The sequence below is a fragment of the Eublepharis macularius genome, chromosome 11 (assembly GCF_028583425.1).
Source record: "Eublepharis macularius isolate TG4126 chromosome 11, MPM_Emac_v1.0, whole genome shotgun sequence".
NCBI lineage: Eukaryota > Metazoa > Chordata > Lepidosauria > Squamata > Eublepharidae > Eublepharis > Eublepharis macularius.
The window spans coordinates 53166685-53186307 of NC_072800.1; the positions used below are offsets into that span (position 1 = coordinate 53166685).

Below are 19623 nucleotides of genomic sequence, written 5' to 3' on the forward strand. Positions count from 1 at the left end.
TAGAGTGCCCCTTAGAAAACAGAGAATAAAACACTATCCCCTGTTTCCCTTTGCCCCCCTCTTACATTCCATAGTGCATGAATCACTTGGACTTCCTGTTTCCATAAGGCATTTCCTGTCCACCTTCACAAAATTACTTTTCTGCTGGAGAACAGCAGGAACCTGACACAGTGCTGACTTAAGTAAACAGCCACTTCTACTGCATACCAAGTTGTTCGGATCTGACAGCATTCAAAAGGACTACGATCCTTCTGGAGTCACTGTGACGTTAAACTGCAGGCATGCCTTAATCACAACTTAAATACTATTGAAAAATGTTAAATGCCATTTGCCAACTTGGCTTCTGTTTTTATAAAACCTTGGGAAAGTATCCCCAAGGTAATCTGGCCTAAACCCCTGCCTGTGCTTGGTACACATAGTAACTGAAGTTGCTGCTCTTTGACATCATGGGATTCACTTGTGGCCAGGCCTCTCGCTAAGCCAAGCACACTAAGACCATAATTACTTCAGAGCAGTCCCAGTGCTTTGATGGGACACCCTGGAATGAATAGGTTGTTGCCCTTCTAACCAGGAGAAGAATCAACTGGAAAAATTTGACCCCAATACTGGGATGCTGGAAAATTCACAAATGTGTCTTTCTTTTACTATAATTAGCATGCATGTAAACCCAGCATTTTATTTCATCTTTACTGGAAAAGCAAACTGATGAATTAAGATTGAGAATTATTTTGTTGCCTACCACGCCTACTTCCCACTAATAAAGATATTACTATGAATTTGGCTGGAGCATAGAAGGTCACACATAAAAATACCCTCACATAAATCAGATACTGTTAGTGATCAAAGATGGGGTAGAAATCTAACTCATCCAGAAAGGGGGAAGAATTCATTTTTCAAAGTGCATCCATGATTTTCTTCATTTGCCTTCCACCTGTGGCTCCTTAAGATCATACTCTATGTACAAAACTCAGACCACTGATATTAGGACCAGTACCTGTTTAACAAGGGGAGGTAACCCCTTCTTTTTAACAGTGTTAGGACTACAGTATGATACATTATATACAAATTAATGAAAGCATACATAGAGAGACAAGTCAAAGAAGTTTAGCACTGGAGTGAGAGAAAGCAGTTCTTGGGTCTGACCAGTTGGAGTGGATTTCCACAATCAAGTCATACAACAATGAGTTCCATGTCACTAGAACTAACTAATGTGGTAGAATCCATTTGGGCTAATACAAACTCTATGAACAAACCAAAGGCTTACACAGCAACGAGTGTTTGTTGATTTTACAAGCACTTTCTCACTATGCTGAGGCTGCGAACACATCTCTGCCTTTGCTATATTCGCTGAATGCTAATAAAGCACAATTCAATTTTTCTCTGTGGATGGAAAACCAGTTTGTTCATCAAGGATTCAGAAACGCTCATTATGGTAGTACTCAAATAATCACTTTAATGACAAAGCCTGGAGCTAAATCTTTGCCTATTACCTGTTGCATAAAAGCAGCCTTCTCCCCAGATTCCATTTGCTGAGTTTGAATATCATCATCACTGTCCCGTGGTTCCTCTTTCACCTTCACAGCCACCAAAGGCTGTTCCGGTCTGTCGTCCAAAGAAATACTACTGCTGTCATCTCTAATGCTGCTCCCAACAGAGGGCACTCTTTCTTCCTGCATAGGATGTTCTCCATGTAGTTCTTCTTCCGTTTCTTCCAGGCTGCCAGGTTGCTTTAACTGTTCAATAGATTTAGAAAGCATCTGAAACAGAGAAAAGGGCAGTGGGAGTAGACACAGAAACAAAAAATGAAATAGCTACTTCGCATAATTCCCCACAGAGGCCAAAAATGGAAGTGACAGAGGACATTCTTACCAAAAGCAAGAGGGCTGCAGTAAAATGGAGTGCACAGTGGCTATAGTTGATTGCCCTCTTTGATGTATGTATTATCTTGTTTTTACTGCATTGTCTTTTAACTCATTTAATGTAGGGGGGGGGGTTGCCCAGTTTACAGTGAACTAGGATTGTAATCTGTTGCAATGTTTGTTATATGCATCATCTTACTTTCACTGCACTGTCTTCTAGTTTTGTAAGCCACTTTCTGCATTGTTTTGTGGGTATGTTATGCCTTACACAGTTTTCTGTTTGCATTGTATCATAATTTTTGTAATTCCAGTCCTAACCGCATTGTTATTGGATTTCTTATGCTGTCTGATTGAACTGTTTTTATATTTTTTAATCTGCCTTGAGTATCAGTGAAAAAGGGGGGCTAATTAAGCATGTCTATAAATAATGGAGCGCATTTCCAGGAAGTGCCCAAGGAGCTATGCACCCACTCAGCCAACTGAGTACACGAGACATGACAGATCAATGGGATCGCACCAAACCACGCTCAAATCGCCACTTTGTTGCCATATCATGCAAATGGCATGCCTACCACAGCACATGTATACCCCCTGACCCCCTCAAACTGGACGATTTATGTATTACAGGCAAAAACATGGAGGTAAGGCAAGTTTAAAGCAAAGATCAAAGGGGTTCATTACATGAGCCCACCATGTGCTCAGCATGCAGAATTTGCCAAACATGAACAGGCATAAGACAATAAGGAAAACTATGTTGAAGTAGCCATATTGCTAAATAATAAAAGTCAATTGGATTTTAAACCTATTAAATTTACTATAACTCACCTAAAAAGAAACAATGACAGTATTCTTCTCTTACTACAGTCAAGTGTGCTGCTGTGTAGAATGTGAAAATTATTAACAAAGGTGTGTGATAACATAGAAGCTGATATGCAACTATGTCCGTTTCATCAAGATTCATTTGGCCATGTTAACAAATTTAATGTTAATTTGTAACCCCAGCCCTATGCAGTCTCAAGTATAATTCCAGTCAGATTATGCACTGAGCTACAGAATTATACAAAACTGTGCGTGCTTCATTGGGATTATTCGGAATTTTTTGTTGGCTGGTTACTTCACTGCCCTTCTTCCAACTGAAGCACCATGGCTTCCTTTCCCTATTCCACTGCTCATGCAAGCCATGTTACAGGTATCTTAATAAGCTCAGATGACCTATTTTTACACACATTTTTATTCCCCCCCTCACCACCTGCCAGCTGATAGTTTAAAGGGACCTGCCGCTTGCAAGACAGGAAACGGCCCTTTAAACTGTTAAATACCCCTTTCCCTACCACTGCTAAGTGGCCGGAAATGGGTATTTAAACCCCATGAACCACAAACTGGTTCATAACTGGCCCCAGTTCCGTGCCAGTTCGTGGTTTCTGGTTTGTGAAAATCCACGAACCTCATGGTTCGGGATTTTTTTGGTTCGTGCCCATGTCTAGTTATGAGTATGGGGATTTTTGACCCCGGATGCTCAAGTAAACAATAGATGAGGGAAAATTTTAAGTCCATGCCTCCGTCTCCAACTCTAAGAAGTGGAGTAGGGGGTGGGGCACTGTGGTGCATCCACTGACCAAGGGAAATGTATAAAAATTCAGCAGAAAAACAGCCAGAGATCAGCCTTTTCTTTTAAAGGTACAACTATCTTGAGGCTTCTAAAAACCATCCTTCTGGTCCGAGTATGAAGGTTGAAAGGCCAAATACATTTTCCTGTTGTTTCTATATCCATGCAATTTTTACCACTTGTATCATGCTTCTGTAGTGTATTGTGAACCAGTGCCTTCCAACAGATGGTTTAATTTGCCTGTGTACCCCTCCTCCCTACCCAAACTTCCCACTGCCTATTACGAGAAAAATGCAAGATCAGCACTTCCTAAAAAAGAAAAGAAATTGTACCAGTATGCCATATCAGCAACCTGTTGACTCCAGTTTATCAAGGAAACTTTTATCTGTGATAATTTTAAATGTTAGTAGCTGCAGATCAATGTTGATTACTATGCCTGAATATACACAGAAGTATTTTAAACAAATATAGTTCAGAGCAGAAGTTTAACATGAACTAAAATGAATGCATACTAAATGAAAACTAGAGGAGAACAATAAAGGCCTTGGCACACTGACAAGCGTTACTGAAATTACGACTAATGACATTAAATAGAACAATTACTAAATGCAACTCCTAAGCAGCTTCCAAAACCAAGAAGCTTACAATGTTTTTAAAATGTTTATAAGAGAAAAAATTGGTCCACATATGGCAAGGATGAAACTGACAACAGACATTCACCCCATGTAGACACAGAATTTATGAGCACAGTGCAGGAGCCTATTAAAATCACTTTCACCCCTTCTCCAGGGCAGATTTTTCACTACAGTTGTACCACATCAGTCTTATTATTTCCTTCTAATGTGGGAAAGTTGTAGAGAAGAATCTGTATCATAATTTACATGTGTTGGTCCAGCGTCAAAGGGGTGAGGGGTTGAGGGCAAGGTGACAGAAGACACAAGACCATTTGTTGGCATTAAAAAGCCACAATTTTATTGGCATATAGCTTATGGGGCCTTGGCATGGCATAGGGTGTGGATTCAATTATCAACTGACCCACCTGCCAGCCAATGACCCCTTGCCCCTCAGCCCACCTGCTGAGTGGGGGTGGGGGAGTGCTGCAGGATTACAGTAAATGGGATACTACATGGGTGCATGCCTCTGCATGGGTCCCTTGCCACCCTGGCATGTGTCACCAGCAAGATTCCTTAAGAGGATTCCCAATCATGGAGAAACTTGACTTGCAAGCCATGTTTTACCCCCAAAATATCCACCCCCAATGCCCAAACCACTCCATCCTCAAGTTGTGACAAGTAAGAGAACAATTAGTGGACTCCACTCCCCCCAAATCCCGAGGAAGTTACAGAAACTTAAAGCCATTGCAAACTGTTATCAACAATTATACAGAACCCCAACTGCCAGAATGCAGAGAGGAAAGGGTGAGTGGAAAGCTGGTTGAGAGCCAAGTGCCCCAGCCAGTGCTTAAAGATATATCCAGCTGGCGAACCTGAGGGAAGACTGTGTCTTCCAGGTCTGCTAGCTGAAAAGCCCTCCATTGCACAAGTCCAGCCAGCCCAATGCTGATTCGCCAGTAGGTGTTTTGAATTTCTGGCAGACCACAGGGCCCCAAGAGGCTGCTGGGAGCTACCAGGCCCCAGAACGATGGTGGTCACCATGCGCCACACCCCCACAACCCTACAGGCTGCAAACAAGAGCTCCAGATAAATCTGGGGCCGAAATGTCTCAGAAAATTCAACAGAACATTAATGCAAAACAATCCATTTCCTGCACCAAGTGAATATAAATCAGCAATTGGCTGGATAGGATTTATTCATCTTTTCTGTAGCAGTCAAGATTAGGTAAACAAACTATGGCCATGGGCTTGCAAGTTTCTGGTACACACACTCAGCAGACTAAGCTGAGCCCCTCCTTAAGTGTTATCATTGCCAATGAAGAGTCTGAGCCAAGTGGCTCAGGAAAAAATGTTGCTGGAGCTTGGCTGCGCTTGGACTAGCTACCTGTGGGCCACCAGGCAGTGACCCAATCAGGAAATTTTACTGTAAGCTAAATAGCCAGTCTGCCTTTGCTGCTGAGTAATTCCAGGGCTAACACAATCTTGAGAGGTTGCTTCATTGGCAGTAAATCTAATAAAATCACAGTGTGAAATGAATTGTAGTCTGTGGTTGCTTGCACACACAGAACCTACTGGCCACAACTGAAATTAATTTCTGTACGCTTAATTTTCAATCTGTAGAAAAGCTGGTCAAGGAGCACTGCTGTGATGTGATCACAAATTGTCTTCATGAAACATTTGCTCAAAGTGTATTTTCCTCACTGTAGGTAGCTTTGATGAACATCTAATGATGAAATGACCTGACACAAAATAGACTTAGAAAGAAATCTGTCTGTATATACAGATATTGTTCGGTTGTTTTGAAAGTTGAAGAGGATGACCAAATACACAAAAGAAACCAACTTCTTCTATTCAGTATGGACAAGATATTTTGACATTTGAAACATCTGTTGCTGAGCCACCAGGAACGTCTGGCTGCTGACTGGCTAGCTGAAAAATACAAGCTGAAACATCTGTGTGGCAGATAATCATCTACAGCTACATGAGTCACTGCTGCAGAAGGGCCATCTGTAAAACATTCCATATGCCAGTTGCTCGGCATCAGGTGGGTTACCCTTAAAGAGAATCCAAGAGAGAATGAGATCCAGACTGCAGCCCAGTTAGGAAACATATTTATTTCCTCACTGCACTCCTTCTGCCTGCTTTCAAGTTCAAAGTGAAGATCTCTTTTTCTTTTGTGATGCATTATGGCACTATTTCTGCAGACCTGATAAGGCAGATGTTGCAACCCTCATGTGACATCTGGGGTAGTTCATGTAAAGAGCACGCTAAAAGCAACCTTATCATTAAGAACTAAAAAGGTTTAAATTTAATCTGAAGTGTTTTGTAAAGCCGTAAAAGAACATACAGATGCATTTCTGAAACAAAGGCAAATATTACTGTCCCTCTTTCACAAATATGACAATCACCTTTTTCAACTTATTGATGAACTTTTGCAACTTACTGATGAAATTCAGAAGATGATCCAATTAAGTTGTCCTAGGATAAATTTAAAAAGCAAATATTTGAGCTCTCCTCAAGCGTAACTGAGTACTTCCTTCCCATGCAGTTGCCACAAGATTCTTCCAGCTCTGGATCAGAACTTTTTAAGGATGGCTGGGACAACATGTGGGCAAACTATGGAAAATCAATCTTGTTTTTGTGGAATGGGAGCTGGAATTAGGAATGCATTTATTACTCTCCTAGTAGCTGTAAAAACTGTAATATATTGACATTAATTTTTGCAGAATCAAGGCCAGCATAAAGGAACAAATTTGACAGACCTCTCCAAAATTTTATCAAACAGGGAAAACTGGGCCACAGAAAATGAAATATAATGGAAGCAAGGAATAACACTGCAGAGGAGGTAAGCAGAATTCCCTCTATTTTAAGACAAAGGGGTAATTCTAGAGGAGAGTAAACTCAACATAAGAGACAGCATAATATATTTCAAGCCAGTCCATTCCACTTAGACAGCTTTCTTGGAGAGTTGGGCTCAACAACCCACCATCCACTTGTCTACTGATGAGGCTACTTTGTTCTTTGCCTTAGGGAACAGGTTGTGCAAGCATTCCTCCCCCAGGAGTAGCTCTTCTGGATTGATTAATAGTAGTAGATTCATTAACAGTAGGATTCATTAATCCTGTATTATTATGGATATAAGAACATATTGCAAGAAACTCTAGGCCAATGTTCAACACACAAAGTATAAAACAGCTTGAGTGGGCTTGAGGCACATCCCACTATATCTGAAGTAACCTCCAATATAGATTTTTGTTCACAAGTAGGGATGTGCATTTCGGCTTTCTGAAAGCCGAAAGAAAGCCGAAACAAAAGTGTTTCGGCTTCTTTCAGGTTAGCCGAAACGTTTCAGGCTAAGCCGAAACGTTTCGGCTAGCCTAAAGAAAAAAAGCCGAAACGTTTCGGCTTTAGGCTTTTTCAATGGGAAAATGCCTCCGGCGTCTTCCCGGACGTCTGGGGGAGGCATTTTCCCACCGAATCAGCCCAAAATTGGTGGGGACCTTCCTCTAACCCCTCTCTACAAACCCCCCAAGGTTCAGACCGATTGGACTTTGGGGGGCCATGTCATGGCCCCCCAAAGCAGGTCCCCCCATCCTCCCATAAGAAAGCGAAGGAGCAGCATATTGTTAGCATGCTGCTGCTCATCTTCTTCATTATTTCCTATGGGGAAAAATGAAGAAGCAGGCTTCCTTTGCCAGGGGTGGCATTTTGCATGCAAAATGCCCCCTCACCCTCAGGGGCCCTTCTCCCACCCCTCCTCCCACCCCCCCACCAAGGCTCAGCCTGCTCCCACTTGGGGGGGCCATTTCATGGCCTCCCCAAGTAGGTGCTCTAATCTCATTCTCTACCACTGACAGCTGGGGGAGGCTTGTCTTGCCAGGGGTGGCATTTTGCATGCAAAATGCCCCCCAACCCTCTGGGGCCCTTCTCCCACCCCCCACCAAGGCTCAGACTGCTCCCACTTGGGGGGGCCATTTCATGGCCTCCCAAAGTAGGTGCTCTCATCTCTACCACTGACAGCTGGGGGAGGCTTGTCTTGCCAGGGGTGGCATTTTGCATGCAAAATGCCCCCCAGCCCTCTGGGGCCCTTCTCCCACCCTTCCTCCCACCCCCCACCAAGGCTCAGACTGCTCCCACTTGGGGGGGGGCATTTCATCGCCTCCCCAAGTAGGTGCTCTCAGCCCCCAAAGTCCACCCCCTACAGCCCCACACAAACCCAATTCCCCCCCAGCTGCCACACACAGACCCAAATCCCCACACTAGCCCCTCACAGACCCAAATCCACCCCCAGCAGCCCCACACCCATAACCCCAGGAACAGGCTGGCAAAGGCCAGACCTCTCCCTTTGTTCCCTATGCTGGGAACAGCTTTAGGTTACACAGCAGGGGGGGAACACCAAAGGGCATGAAAGCAGTATCTTACACAAAAATAACACAACTCACTTCACATTAAAGAATCACCCCAAAAAATTGCTGTCAAAAGCACTTTATTTCTGTAACTGCTTTAGGTCACACAGTAGGAAGGCACAACAGAGCAGGAAAGCAGTGTACTACACAAAAATAACAGAACTCACTTCACATCAGAGAATCACACAAACACAATTGCTGTCAAAAACGGTGAAGTGGGTTGTATTATTTTTTGTAGTACATTGCTATCATGCCCTGTTGTGCCCTCCTACTGTGTAACCTAAAGCTGTTCAAGAAATAAAGTGTTTTTGCCAGGAATTGTGTTTTTGTGATTCTCTGATGTTAAGTGAGTTGTGTTATTTTTGTGTTAGATAGTGCTGCCATGCCCTTTGGTGTTCCCCCCTGCTGTGTAACCTAAAGCTGTTCAAGAAATAAAGTGTTTTTGACAGGAATCGTGCTTTGTGATTCTCTGATGTTAAGTGAGTTGTGTTATTTTTCTGTGTGGGGGACTGCTGGTGTAATGTGTCATAATGCTTTGCCTACTTGTACTTTGGAAGGGAGAAAATAATTTTTTAAAAACTTTATTTTGTGTTGTTCTTGTTTTATTCTTTGTTGTGCAGTTGGTTCCCATCATAGGGAACAATGGGGCTGGCTGGCCAGCCATCTCTGTAGGTGGTGGGGGAATTTGAGGGAGGGTGTCTGTGGTTCAGGTGCTCTTTCACAGGGACCAGCTGGCACTCAGAAGTGTGCCCACCATTATGGCACCCCTGGGCTGTGCAGAATTGCCCAGGGAAAGAGAGTTTAGAAGTTCCCAGCATAGGGAACAAAGGGAGAGGGCTGGCCTTTGCCAGCCTGTTCCTAGGGTTATGGGTGTGGGGCTGCTGGGGGTGGATTTGGGTCTCTGAGGGGCTAATGTGGGGATTTGGGTCTGTGTGTGGCAGCTGGCGGGGAATTGGGTTTGTGTGGGGCTGTAGGGGGTGGACTTTGGGGGCTGAGAGGACCTACTTGGGGAGGCCATGAAATGCCCCCCCCAAGTGGGAGCAGTCTGAGCCTTGGTGGGGGGTGGGAGGAAGGGTGGGAGAAGGGCCCCAGAGGGTTGGGGGGCATTTTGCATGCAAAATGCCACCCCTGGCAAGACAAGCCTCCCCCAGCTGTCAGTGGCAGAGAAAAGAGCACCTACTTTGGGAGGCCATGAAATGGCCCTCCCAAGTGGGAGCAGTCTGAGCCTTGGTGGGGGGGTGGGAGGAAGGGTGGGAGAAGGGCCCCTGAGGGTAAGGGGGCATTTTGCATGCAAAATGCCACCCCTGGCAAAGGAAGCCTGCTTCTTCATTTTTCCCCATAGGAAATAATGAAGAAGATGAGCAGCAGCATGCTAACAATATGCTGCTCCTTCGCTTTCTTATGGGAGGATAGGGGGACCTGCTTTGGGGGGCCATAACATGGCCCCCCAAAGTCCAATCGGTCTGAACCTTGGGGGGTTTGTAGAGAGGGGTTAGAGGAAGGTCCCCACCAATTTTGGGCTGATTCGGTGGGAAAATGCCTCCCCCAGACGTCCGGGAAGACGCCGGAGGCATTTTCCCATTGAAAAAGCCGAAAGCCGAAAGCCGAAAGTAAGCCGAAAGCCGAAAGCCGAAACGGCTGGCCGTTTCGGCTTTCGGCTTATACGAAAGAGAATCCTCTTTCGGCTTTCTGCTTTCGGCTTTAGCCGAAAATTTTTGGCTTGCACACCCCTATTCACAAGTATTACTTGGTGGTTTGGTATTATAATTCATTCTAGTAAAGCCCATGGAATATAATCAAATGGCAGTTAATATTCCCTGGATTTTAATGAGAGAGACTTAAATGCATGCTTACCTGTCAGTGTAGTTAAAAAATGCTTCACTTTGGATTGATCATAGGATTCTAACACTGAACATGGAACGAAAATCAGCCCTGGATCTCTTTCTTAGGGGGGTAGGGTCCTTGAAACACGGCTGCATGACCATTACCACCTTAATGACTAAAGTTGTACAAACTGATCTGCTCCAAATCAAGATTTGCAAATTATACAAAATTAAAAACAGCAAATGGAACCTATTTTATATTATTTCTTTTCAGGAAATTAAACAGTAAGGAATATACATTAGCCAAAGTAAACAGTGGTGGTAGCAGCAGAGAAAGTATTTTGAGAAATTAGTCAATCCAAGAAAGGACTTCAAAGACAGCCATACCTGCTTCATTGTAAATGAAAAGATGGTATGTAAATAAACTGGCTACAGAAAACCCAGGCTTTTATATGTATCTTTCACTTCTAGCCAGTCTTTTCATTTTTTCTCCCTCAAGTGGAAGCTTTGATAAAATCCATAATTTCCTGAGACCATTTAAATGAAATGGCTACACAGTCAAATAACAAAGCACTCAGAGTGTACCTCCTAGCAGGAACAGTGGAGAAGTCTTTTGTAGAGATGAGCTGGCCTAGAGGTCATCTGCAAGCTAATCCAAAAAGCATGACACAAATTCCTAATGGACATGGTCTATACTAGGCAGGCTAAAGAAATGTCCACATATTTAACCACTTGTGACAGTGAACAGCCCACTTATCCTACACAAACATTATTTTTGTTCCATCTCAATTAAAAACATTCCAAGAAATTATCTGCATTAAATGAAAATGATTAATGATTTTCAAGATTAGCTGTATACAAAGACACATGAAAACAACAGAAGCAAGAATATCCAACAGTTCTTAGTGGCCTGATCTAAAATGAAGGCATTTAAGTAGTGGAGGGTCAGCAAAGGAGGAGCTACTATCACAGCTCAGTCCAAGGCAAGTTTAAATGCCCATATTACAAGGGTAGTGTGTGGATTTGGGAGTGGAGAATGTAGCCAGATTGCATTTGCTCTCCCTGTGTATGATTTTAAATAATTTTATCCTGCCTTTCCACCATATACTGTCATCAAAATCCAAAGTACTAGGTCACTTCCATACTAAGATGGTTCCCAATTTTGCTTTCATTACTGCTGTGATTGCAAAGGCAATCAAAGCACATGCATAGGAATGTTCTCCGTGCTTTCCCCTTGGACCCACAATTTCAGTTCTACTTTGCAATCATGAGATTTTTTTTTGTTTCATTTGGCATACCTCAAATAATTATTGGCCCCTTCTCTGTTCTTTGTGTTGTGTGTTTATGTGTATTTTTTAAAAAATTATTTTATATTGTTTTAAATGTTTTAAATTTAAATTGCTTAAAATGTTGTTTAAAATTGGGAACCCTATTTGGGCAGAACGGTGACATGTAAATGTTTTAAATGAACAAATAATAAATAAATATCAAGAACTGTGCTTTTAAAAATAATAAATATTAAGATTCTCAAGGTACCCTATTCTATATTCAGTACTAAACTTCTCACAGCTATCATGATCTTGAAATGCATGTTGTCAATTCATGATCCTTCTGAAAGGACATAATACTTCTGAAAGATGGATCCTCAAATGATTCTGCATATTTTAGCTACTGGGACTAAAAGAATCAGACTCCTAGGAGAACCAGGTCTCCATTATTTTGAACATTTTGTTTCCACTGTACTGTATGAAGACCAGATCAACAGATCCCTGTTCGAGCAGTAAGGCTCCCAGGTCCCCTGAGTCCCAAACTGGGGAGGGGGGGGCTTGCCTGTGTGTGCGCATAGAGTGTGCATGGTGCAGGAAACTAACATCATTTCTGTAGTGACACAGAAATTAAAGTAAGTGCCAGGGCTCTGACCTCCTGGTGGGGAGATCAGGGGACCTAGCAACCCTAACTGGCAACCATAACAAAATTATAAAAATGGTAAATGTACCACATCTAGAAGTGCCCAGAGATATCTATGTATTTAATTCTCAACATGGCCATATCTGTGGATACCTAAATCTGGAGACTTGGGTCATGAATAGACATGGGCATGAACAGAAAAAGAAACGAACATGGTGTTAGTTGTTTGTTGCCATCCACGAACAACGAACAATGAACATTGACAAACATGACCTGTTCATGAACATGTTTGTTGTTCGTGAGGGCCAGCAGGCCCTCCTCCAGCCATCAAGATCCCTACTACACCACTCCCAGAAACCCTACCTGAGCAGGCAGCAGGAAATATACCAATAATAAATAATAGCTTGACACCAGAGCCTGGCAGCAACCCTGGAACTTGAAGAGGTAGATCCCTACCGCACCACTCCCAGAAACCTTACCTGAGCAGGCAGCAGGAAAGGTACCAGTAATAAATAATAGCTTGCCCCAGAGTCTGGCAGCAACCCTGGAACTTGAAGAGGTAGATCCCTATCCCGCCACACACAAAGAAAATTCATGTCCCAATGTACTCTCCCTGTCTCTCTCTCAAAATGCCAACAGCAACTGTCTCTCCCTCACTGTCTGAAAAACCAGAGCTGGGAGCCCCCTCCCCGCTGCTCTTTGCTTCCTTGTAACAAATTTGGAGCTCCACACTTGAAAGGAAAACCTGCCTATCAAGCTAAAATGGGCTTAAATTGGGGGTTCCAGGGCAACAGCAGAAGTTCAGACAGAGTTCAGGCAGTCTCTGCCTCCAGTTGCGAAGGGAACTGATTGCAGGTGCCAGATTATCTGGCCTGACGAACAGCAACAAACAAGGCTTGCAATGACTATCTGTTCATTTAGAATGGGGCCTCACAAACAGCTTGTTTGTGAACAGCAGATTGGGCTGTTCATGGCTTTTTTTAGTTCATATTGCTGTCCGTGCCCATTTCTAGTCATGAACAGATAAGACTGACCTTTCTATAAATCTGAGAAAAGTGACAGGTTTGAAAAAGAATCTGAAATCTTAAAATTGTAGGGTTAACCCTCCTTCCCACAATAATAGAATGACAGAACTAAATGATTCATCTACACAACCAGCAAGGGGTGGGGGTACTTAATGTCATTACATTTTACCCAAATACCACAACATGCCTGGCAGTGCAATGACATCACTTCTGGGTGCATGGAGAGTGATGTTAGTGCATGAGGATGCTGATGACATTGGTCCCTGTTTTCCCCATTCCCCCTCTCCAGCCAGCTGACAAGCAGCAAGAAATGCCCACTGGAGGAGGTGGGGATCCCCTGTCACCAGTGGGGAAATGCACTAGGCCCTTCTGTCCATGGAAAAACAGTGTTTCTTACCTGTAACTGTTGTTCGTCGAGAATCTTCTGTGCAGACACACATTGGGACTGTGCACGTGCAGGCCAGCCGTGGAGAGATTTCCATCGCTTTAAAAGTCTGTGAGGGGGCTGCTCCGCCTCCACTGCGCATGCACAGGAATTCCTGCCAAAACGCGGGTAGAGAGGCAGAGCGCCCCCACTTCCCTTAGTTCTCCTGAGCCGCCAGAGGTAAGATACAGTATAAGCAAAGACACTCACAGTGGGGCAGGAGGGAGGGAATGTGTGTCTGCACAGAAGATACTCGACGAACAATAGTTACAGGTAAGAAACACTGTTTTTTGTCTTCGTCCTTCTGTGCAGCCCCACATTGGGAGTATAGCGAGCTACTCACCAATGGAGGAGGGTGTGAGTGGATCAGCTGAAAAGGAGTGCAGAACAGCTGTTTCCACTGCTGACTCCCTTCTGGCCCATGTGTCAACACAGTAGTACTTTACGAAGGTGTCAGCTGAGGACCATGTGGCAACCTGACAGACCGCACCACCCAGAGCCCTTGGGATGGCGGTATATAAATTGCAATATATGTATATATGTCTCAAGAGGGACACCTTGCAGAAGTGCCTCAGACAAGGCTTGTGCCCTAGACAAGTGTGTTCAGATCACCGTGGGGCAAGGGAACTTTGCCCTGTTGCAGTAAAAAGTAGTAGTTGCCACTATCCAACTGGTTAAGTTTGGGAAAACTGTTACACTGTCCAAAGTAACACACAAAAAAGGGTTCTGTATTTGTGAAAACCCTTTGTTTTGTCTAAGTGAAAACACTAAAGACTTTTCCTCATCTAACTAGTGTCAGGAAAATTCTGCTTCCGGAGCAGCATCGAAAAACACAGGCAAAGCAAACCTTATGATATAAGTGAACCCTAGACACAGTGTAGGGAGTAATATGAGGCTAGTATGCAAGACCACGTCTTGGAGAAAAATTGAGTAAGGGGAAAAATCAACCAGAAAGACCCTGAGTTCTGCCATTCATCCACCCGAAGTCACATCAAGCAGAAGCACCACGTTCCAACATAATAAGGAAGGGGGCAGGAAGAAGCTCAAGGAATGTTAACGTTAAGAGAGCGAAAACCAGAAGGAGACAACTGAAGAACAGGTGGGACTCTCAGAGAGATAAAATATCAAAGATATCCTCGAGAAAAAAAACGTTTAAAAATGTGGAAGGAGAAAAGACTGTGTAGTTGTCAACCCCACATGAATTGCTGACATAGCAGCTAAGTGTACCTAAAAGAAAGACTGTTCTTTAGCCGGGTTTGCTTATTTGAAGTAATAACAAACATTCAGAATAAATGCCAATGGGTAAGAGAAGGGTCAGAACCCCTTGGATTCTAACCATGTCATGAAATGATTCACTTGTGACTATAAGAGGTATGTGTGGAGCAATTGTGGGCATTTGGAGTCATTTGGGTCACCTCTTTGGAAAAAATAAAGAGGATCTGGAAGGTCAGCAACCACATGGTTGGTTTCAGGGTTGCCACATTTTAGAACCTCAGTCGACCCTTGTGTCGAAAGTACGGCACTATTGGAAGTAGAGACATTGATCCTGGGGCAGGGCACTCAGAGTGGAGAAAAACAAAACAAGACATTTCCGGCCTGGCCAAAAATGGTTAGAAGGATGCTGTGATCACAGAAATACTAAGATCTGCAAAGTGCCCTGTTATGATGAGTGAACACTTTGGTTCAAGACGTTTGGCACTGATTGTCCAGTCTTGGTGAGTGTGAAAACCATGCTGGTTGTGTCTGCTCTATCATACTTCACCCCCAGTAAATGCATGGCCTGTGGCAGAATAGGAATCTGCATAACCCATTCCCACAAAGCTGTAGTCTCGGTACAGAGAGATCAGACAATACAGAACTGTGATGTTGTCTGTTTGAATCTTAACCCCAATATTGTTCAGTAGACCTGCAAAAGATGCAAGGGAAAAAAGATCGCTTTGAGTTTCGATACAATAATCATCCCATGGTTGATCAGGTACCCTGAATCAAAGGAGAATCACACTGAGTACCCCAGCCCAACGCTGACGCGTCAGTGGCTACAGAAAAACTGGTGCAGGCCTTCCCAATGGCGTCCTTAGAGTGAGGGTCATTATTATAATGATCTTACAGATCTGAATATAGACCATTTCATATGTAGATGAGTAGTCAGAGGATTATAGTGACATAGGAAAAAAACCCATTTTTGCAACAACCTCATTCAGAGGTAGTAGAGGCCATGATACCAATAGTGTCTGAATTAAGAAAGCAGACAAGCCAGTGCGTGCAGCCTTCATATCTAAACATTAGGAAGGAAGGCCCGCCATATGGGTAAATCAAGTTTAGCCCCAATGAAGTGAATAATCTCACCGGGGTAAAGATAGACTGTTCCCAATTAACCAGCAGAGATGGTATTACGGGCGACATGAATATGGTCATCAAATAGTGATGCAGATTTCTGTAATAGGAGTCAATCATCCAAGTAGGACATCCAAAAACAGTCCTTGGATAAGAGGGGTACAATTCTCAGTGTCTTACACATGGTAAATACACAAGGTGCAGAAACCAGGCTGAAGGACGGAATATGTGTATTAAAAACATTCAGAATGACAATAGCCCCTGCGACTGGGATATACTACACTTGATCTTAGCCAAAAAGCCGAGAAGCGACTGGGATATATAAGGATGCAGAAGTATCTTGCAAGAAAACTTACCAAACGTATTCAGACTTAAGGTGGACCTGAAAACATTGATATGTAGTTTCCACCAAGAACACTGAAGGAGAGAATCAATAGAAACTCTGCAAATGGCACCTTCAGCCAACAAACCAATAAGAGCCTCCTGGAGAGCAGGAGGACAGCATCCTGCACCAGAGAAGCATAGACAATGGTGGTTATTCAAGAAATATAAGTGATAACCGTGTCTAGCTATACAAAGCACTCAAAATCAATAGCGACAGCATTCCACAAAAAACAAAGCGATACAATCTGTCCGGAAAGAGGAGTGTTGAACTCAGCATTATGTCCCTGAGGAACAGGCACGCGAGAATACAACTGGGTTAGATTCGATTATGACCTTGACATGCTGCTGGTTGTAAGGTATTAAGCTGGCAGATAGGGCCAGAAGGTTGCTGCTGGAGATACCTCCCGGGACAAAGTAAGTTTAAAGACTTTGGTTGTTGTAGTTTGGAAGAGGCAAATGAGCCAAGAGACTTTGTGATCTGGCAATTTCTCCATTCTTTGGCTGAAGGAGTTGACATCAGTGTTCCCTGAAGCAGCAATATGCTTTGAAAATGAAGCCCAGCCCTCAAGTCAGAGCTGACTTATGGCGACCCCTGGTGGGGTTGTCATGGGAAGAGACTAACCAAGGTGGTTCGCCATTGCCTGCCTCTGCAATCTTGGTCTTTACTGGAGGTCTCCCATCCGATTACTAACCAAGACCAACCGTGCCTAGCTTCTAGAAGGAAAAAATTCTTGGTTTTGCTCTTCTTATACTGAAGAAGAGCCATTGAATGTAACCAGGTGTGATGCCTGTTAAGAATAGCAGAAGCCATGGATCTGGCCGAGCAATCTATTCCATGTTTTCCCACTGTCACTTGTTGTTTGGCTAATTTAGTAGCCTCTCTCTGAAGAACCTGCACAAGGGCTCTACTATTATTAGGGAAACCTTGGAGGGCCTGTCCCAGAGAAAGTAAATTGTAGGAGCTCAGGATGGCTTGAAAGGTTGTTATTTCAAAATTGAGAGCTGTAGGCAAGTATATTCCGTGGCTAGTACATCCGGCGATCTTTCCTCTCTGTCAGTTAGTGCCAATCCTTGGCCACTAAAGAAAAGAGGTGTGTGTGGTTAAAGAGAAAGGGGCAGAAACCTGCTGCTTGCTTGTAATATTTTTGATCTTTATTAAAATAGCAGGAGTGGAGGATGGAGTCCCCCTCCCCACGCTGTGAGCAATATCTCCCCCTTCACTGGTGGGGAGGCTATGAAAGCTGGATTCAAAATAGAAGCCTGCTAAAACACCTTACTGCCGGGCTTTGGAGTAGAATTTCAAAACATCCAATTCCAGTGCTATGGCCACACATCTCATCTGTACCAAGAGCAAGTGATACTCTTCATTTGGGGGAAAAGGTGGCATTATCTAAAGGTGCCTTGGCGGAGGAGCCGACACCAGTTCACATGTAACATTAAAATGTGAGATTAAATCCTCATCATCATCGAAATCCAAATGGCAGACGATTGGGATTGGAACCAATGAGATGGGACTGATGAAGCTCCCAGAAAGGTAATTGCTGGAACCAGAGAATAAAACCAGTTACAGCGCTGGCTCCAGTGAGAGAAGCGCCAAGGAATGACTTGCAGTCTATGAAATCAGAACCAGCAGAGACCGGTAACTGTGTGAAAATGGGGCAGTTGTAGCCAATTTACTAGATCCTGCCAGCTTTTTACAGTTGCCCGCACTGGGACTGCAAACCAAGGTGCACACAAAAGTGGGACCAGTGGGGAGGCTGCTGCCTGTGTTATTGTAGAACCACTGCTGGTTCCAGAAACAAGTAAAGTCATCCAATGAACTATACTCCCCTTCATCTCCTTGGAAAAGTGGAAGGAGGTGGTGGAGGAGTGAGAGGTGTGCTAATGACCTCCACCTGCATAATAATGGGCAACTCTCCAGCTATACTCCAAGCGGCAAAGCCAACCACTTTTGATGTATTGTCGAAGGCTTTCACGGCCGGAGAACGATGGTTGTTGGAGGTTTTCCGGGCTGTCTTGCCGTGGTCTTGGCATTGTAGTTCCTGACGTTTCGCCAGCAGCTGTGGCTGGCATCTTCAGAGGTGTAGCACCAAAAGACAGAGATCTCTCAGTGTCACAGTGTGGAAAAGATGTAGGTCATTTGTATCTACTCAGGAGGGGTGGGGTTGAGCTGAGTCATTCTGTAAGAGTTTCCCAGGGTGTGGAATGCTAATGGCGGGAGGCTTCACTGTATCCTGAGGCGGTTCTTTTGCATATGGATTGGTGCTTGATGTGCTAATCTTCTCTGCAGGGCTATTGTCGGGTGTGGAGTGTTTTGTTGGCCTGGTGTTTTTCAGAACTGGAGCCCATGCTCTGTTCATTCTTAAGGTTTCTTCTTTCCTGTTGAAGTTTTGCTTATGCTTGTGAATTTCAATGGCTTCCCTGTGCAGTCTGACAAAGTAGTTGGAAGTGTTGTCCAGTATTTTGGTGTCCTGGAATAAGATACTGTGCCCTGTTTGAGTTAGGCTATGTTCAGCCACTGCTGATTTTTCAGGCTGTCCAAGTCTGCAGTGTCCTTCATGTTCTTTTATTCTTGTCTGGATGCTACGCTTTGTGGTCCCGATGTAAACTTGTCCACAGCTGCAGGGTATACGGTATACTCCTGCAGAGGTGAGGGGATCTCTGCTGTCTTTTGCTGATCGTAGCATCTGTTGTATTTTTCAAATACAACAAACCAAATCAAATCAAACAACCAAAGAAAAACAGTCTCCCACAGGAAAAGTGTTTTTGCCATATATCAAAGGAATTACTGATCAGATGGGAAAGCTTATGAAAAAGCATAACCTTCAAGCAGTATTCAGACCCACCCGAAAAATACAACAGATGCTACGATCAGCAAAAGACAGCAGAGATCCCCTCACCTCTGCAGGAGTATACCGTATACCCTGCAGCTGTGGACAAGTTTACATCGGGACCACAAAGCGTAGCATCCAGACAAGAATAAAAGAACATGAAAGACACTGCAGACTTGGACAGCCTGAAAAATCAGCAGTGGCTGAACATAGCCTAACTCAAACAGGGCACAGTATCTTATTCCAGGACACCAAAATACTGGACAACACTTCCAACTACTTTGTCAGACTGCACAGGGAAGCCATTGAAATTCACAAGCATAAGCAAAACTTCAACAGGAAAGAAGAAACCTTAAGAATGAACAGAGCATGGGCTCCAGTTCTGAAAAACACCAGGCCAACAAAACACT

General features: G+C 43.8%; 1 protein-coding gene across 1 annotated transcript in view; it reads right to left on the bottom strand.

Annotated features, from left to right (window-relative positions):
- The window catches only part of HDAC9 (histone deacetylase 9), a 572443-nt gene that overhangs the window by 263834 nt on the left and 288986 nt on the right, over nt 1-19623 (bottom strand). Inside the window, exon 12 of the mRNA XM_054990743.1 lies at nt 1491-1757. Coding sequence (XP_054846718.1) covers nt 1491-1757 — 267 coding nt within the window. The remainder of the gene's footprint in view (nt 1-1490; nt 1758-19623) is intronic.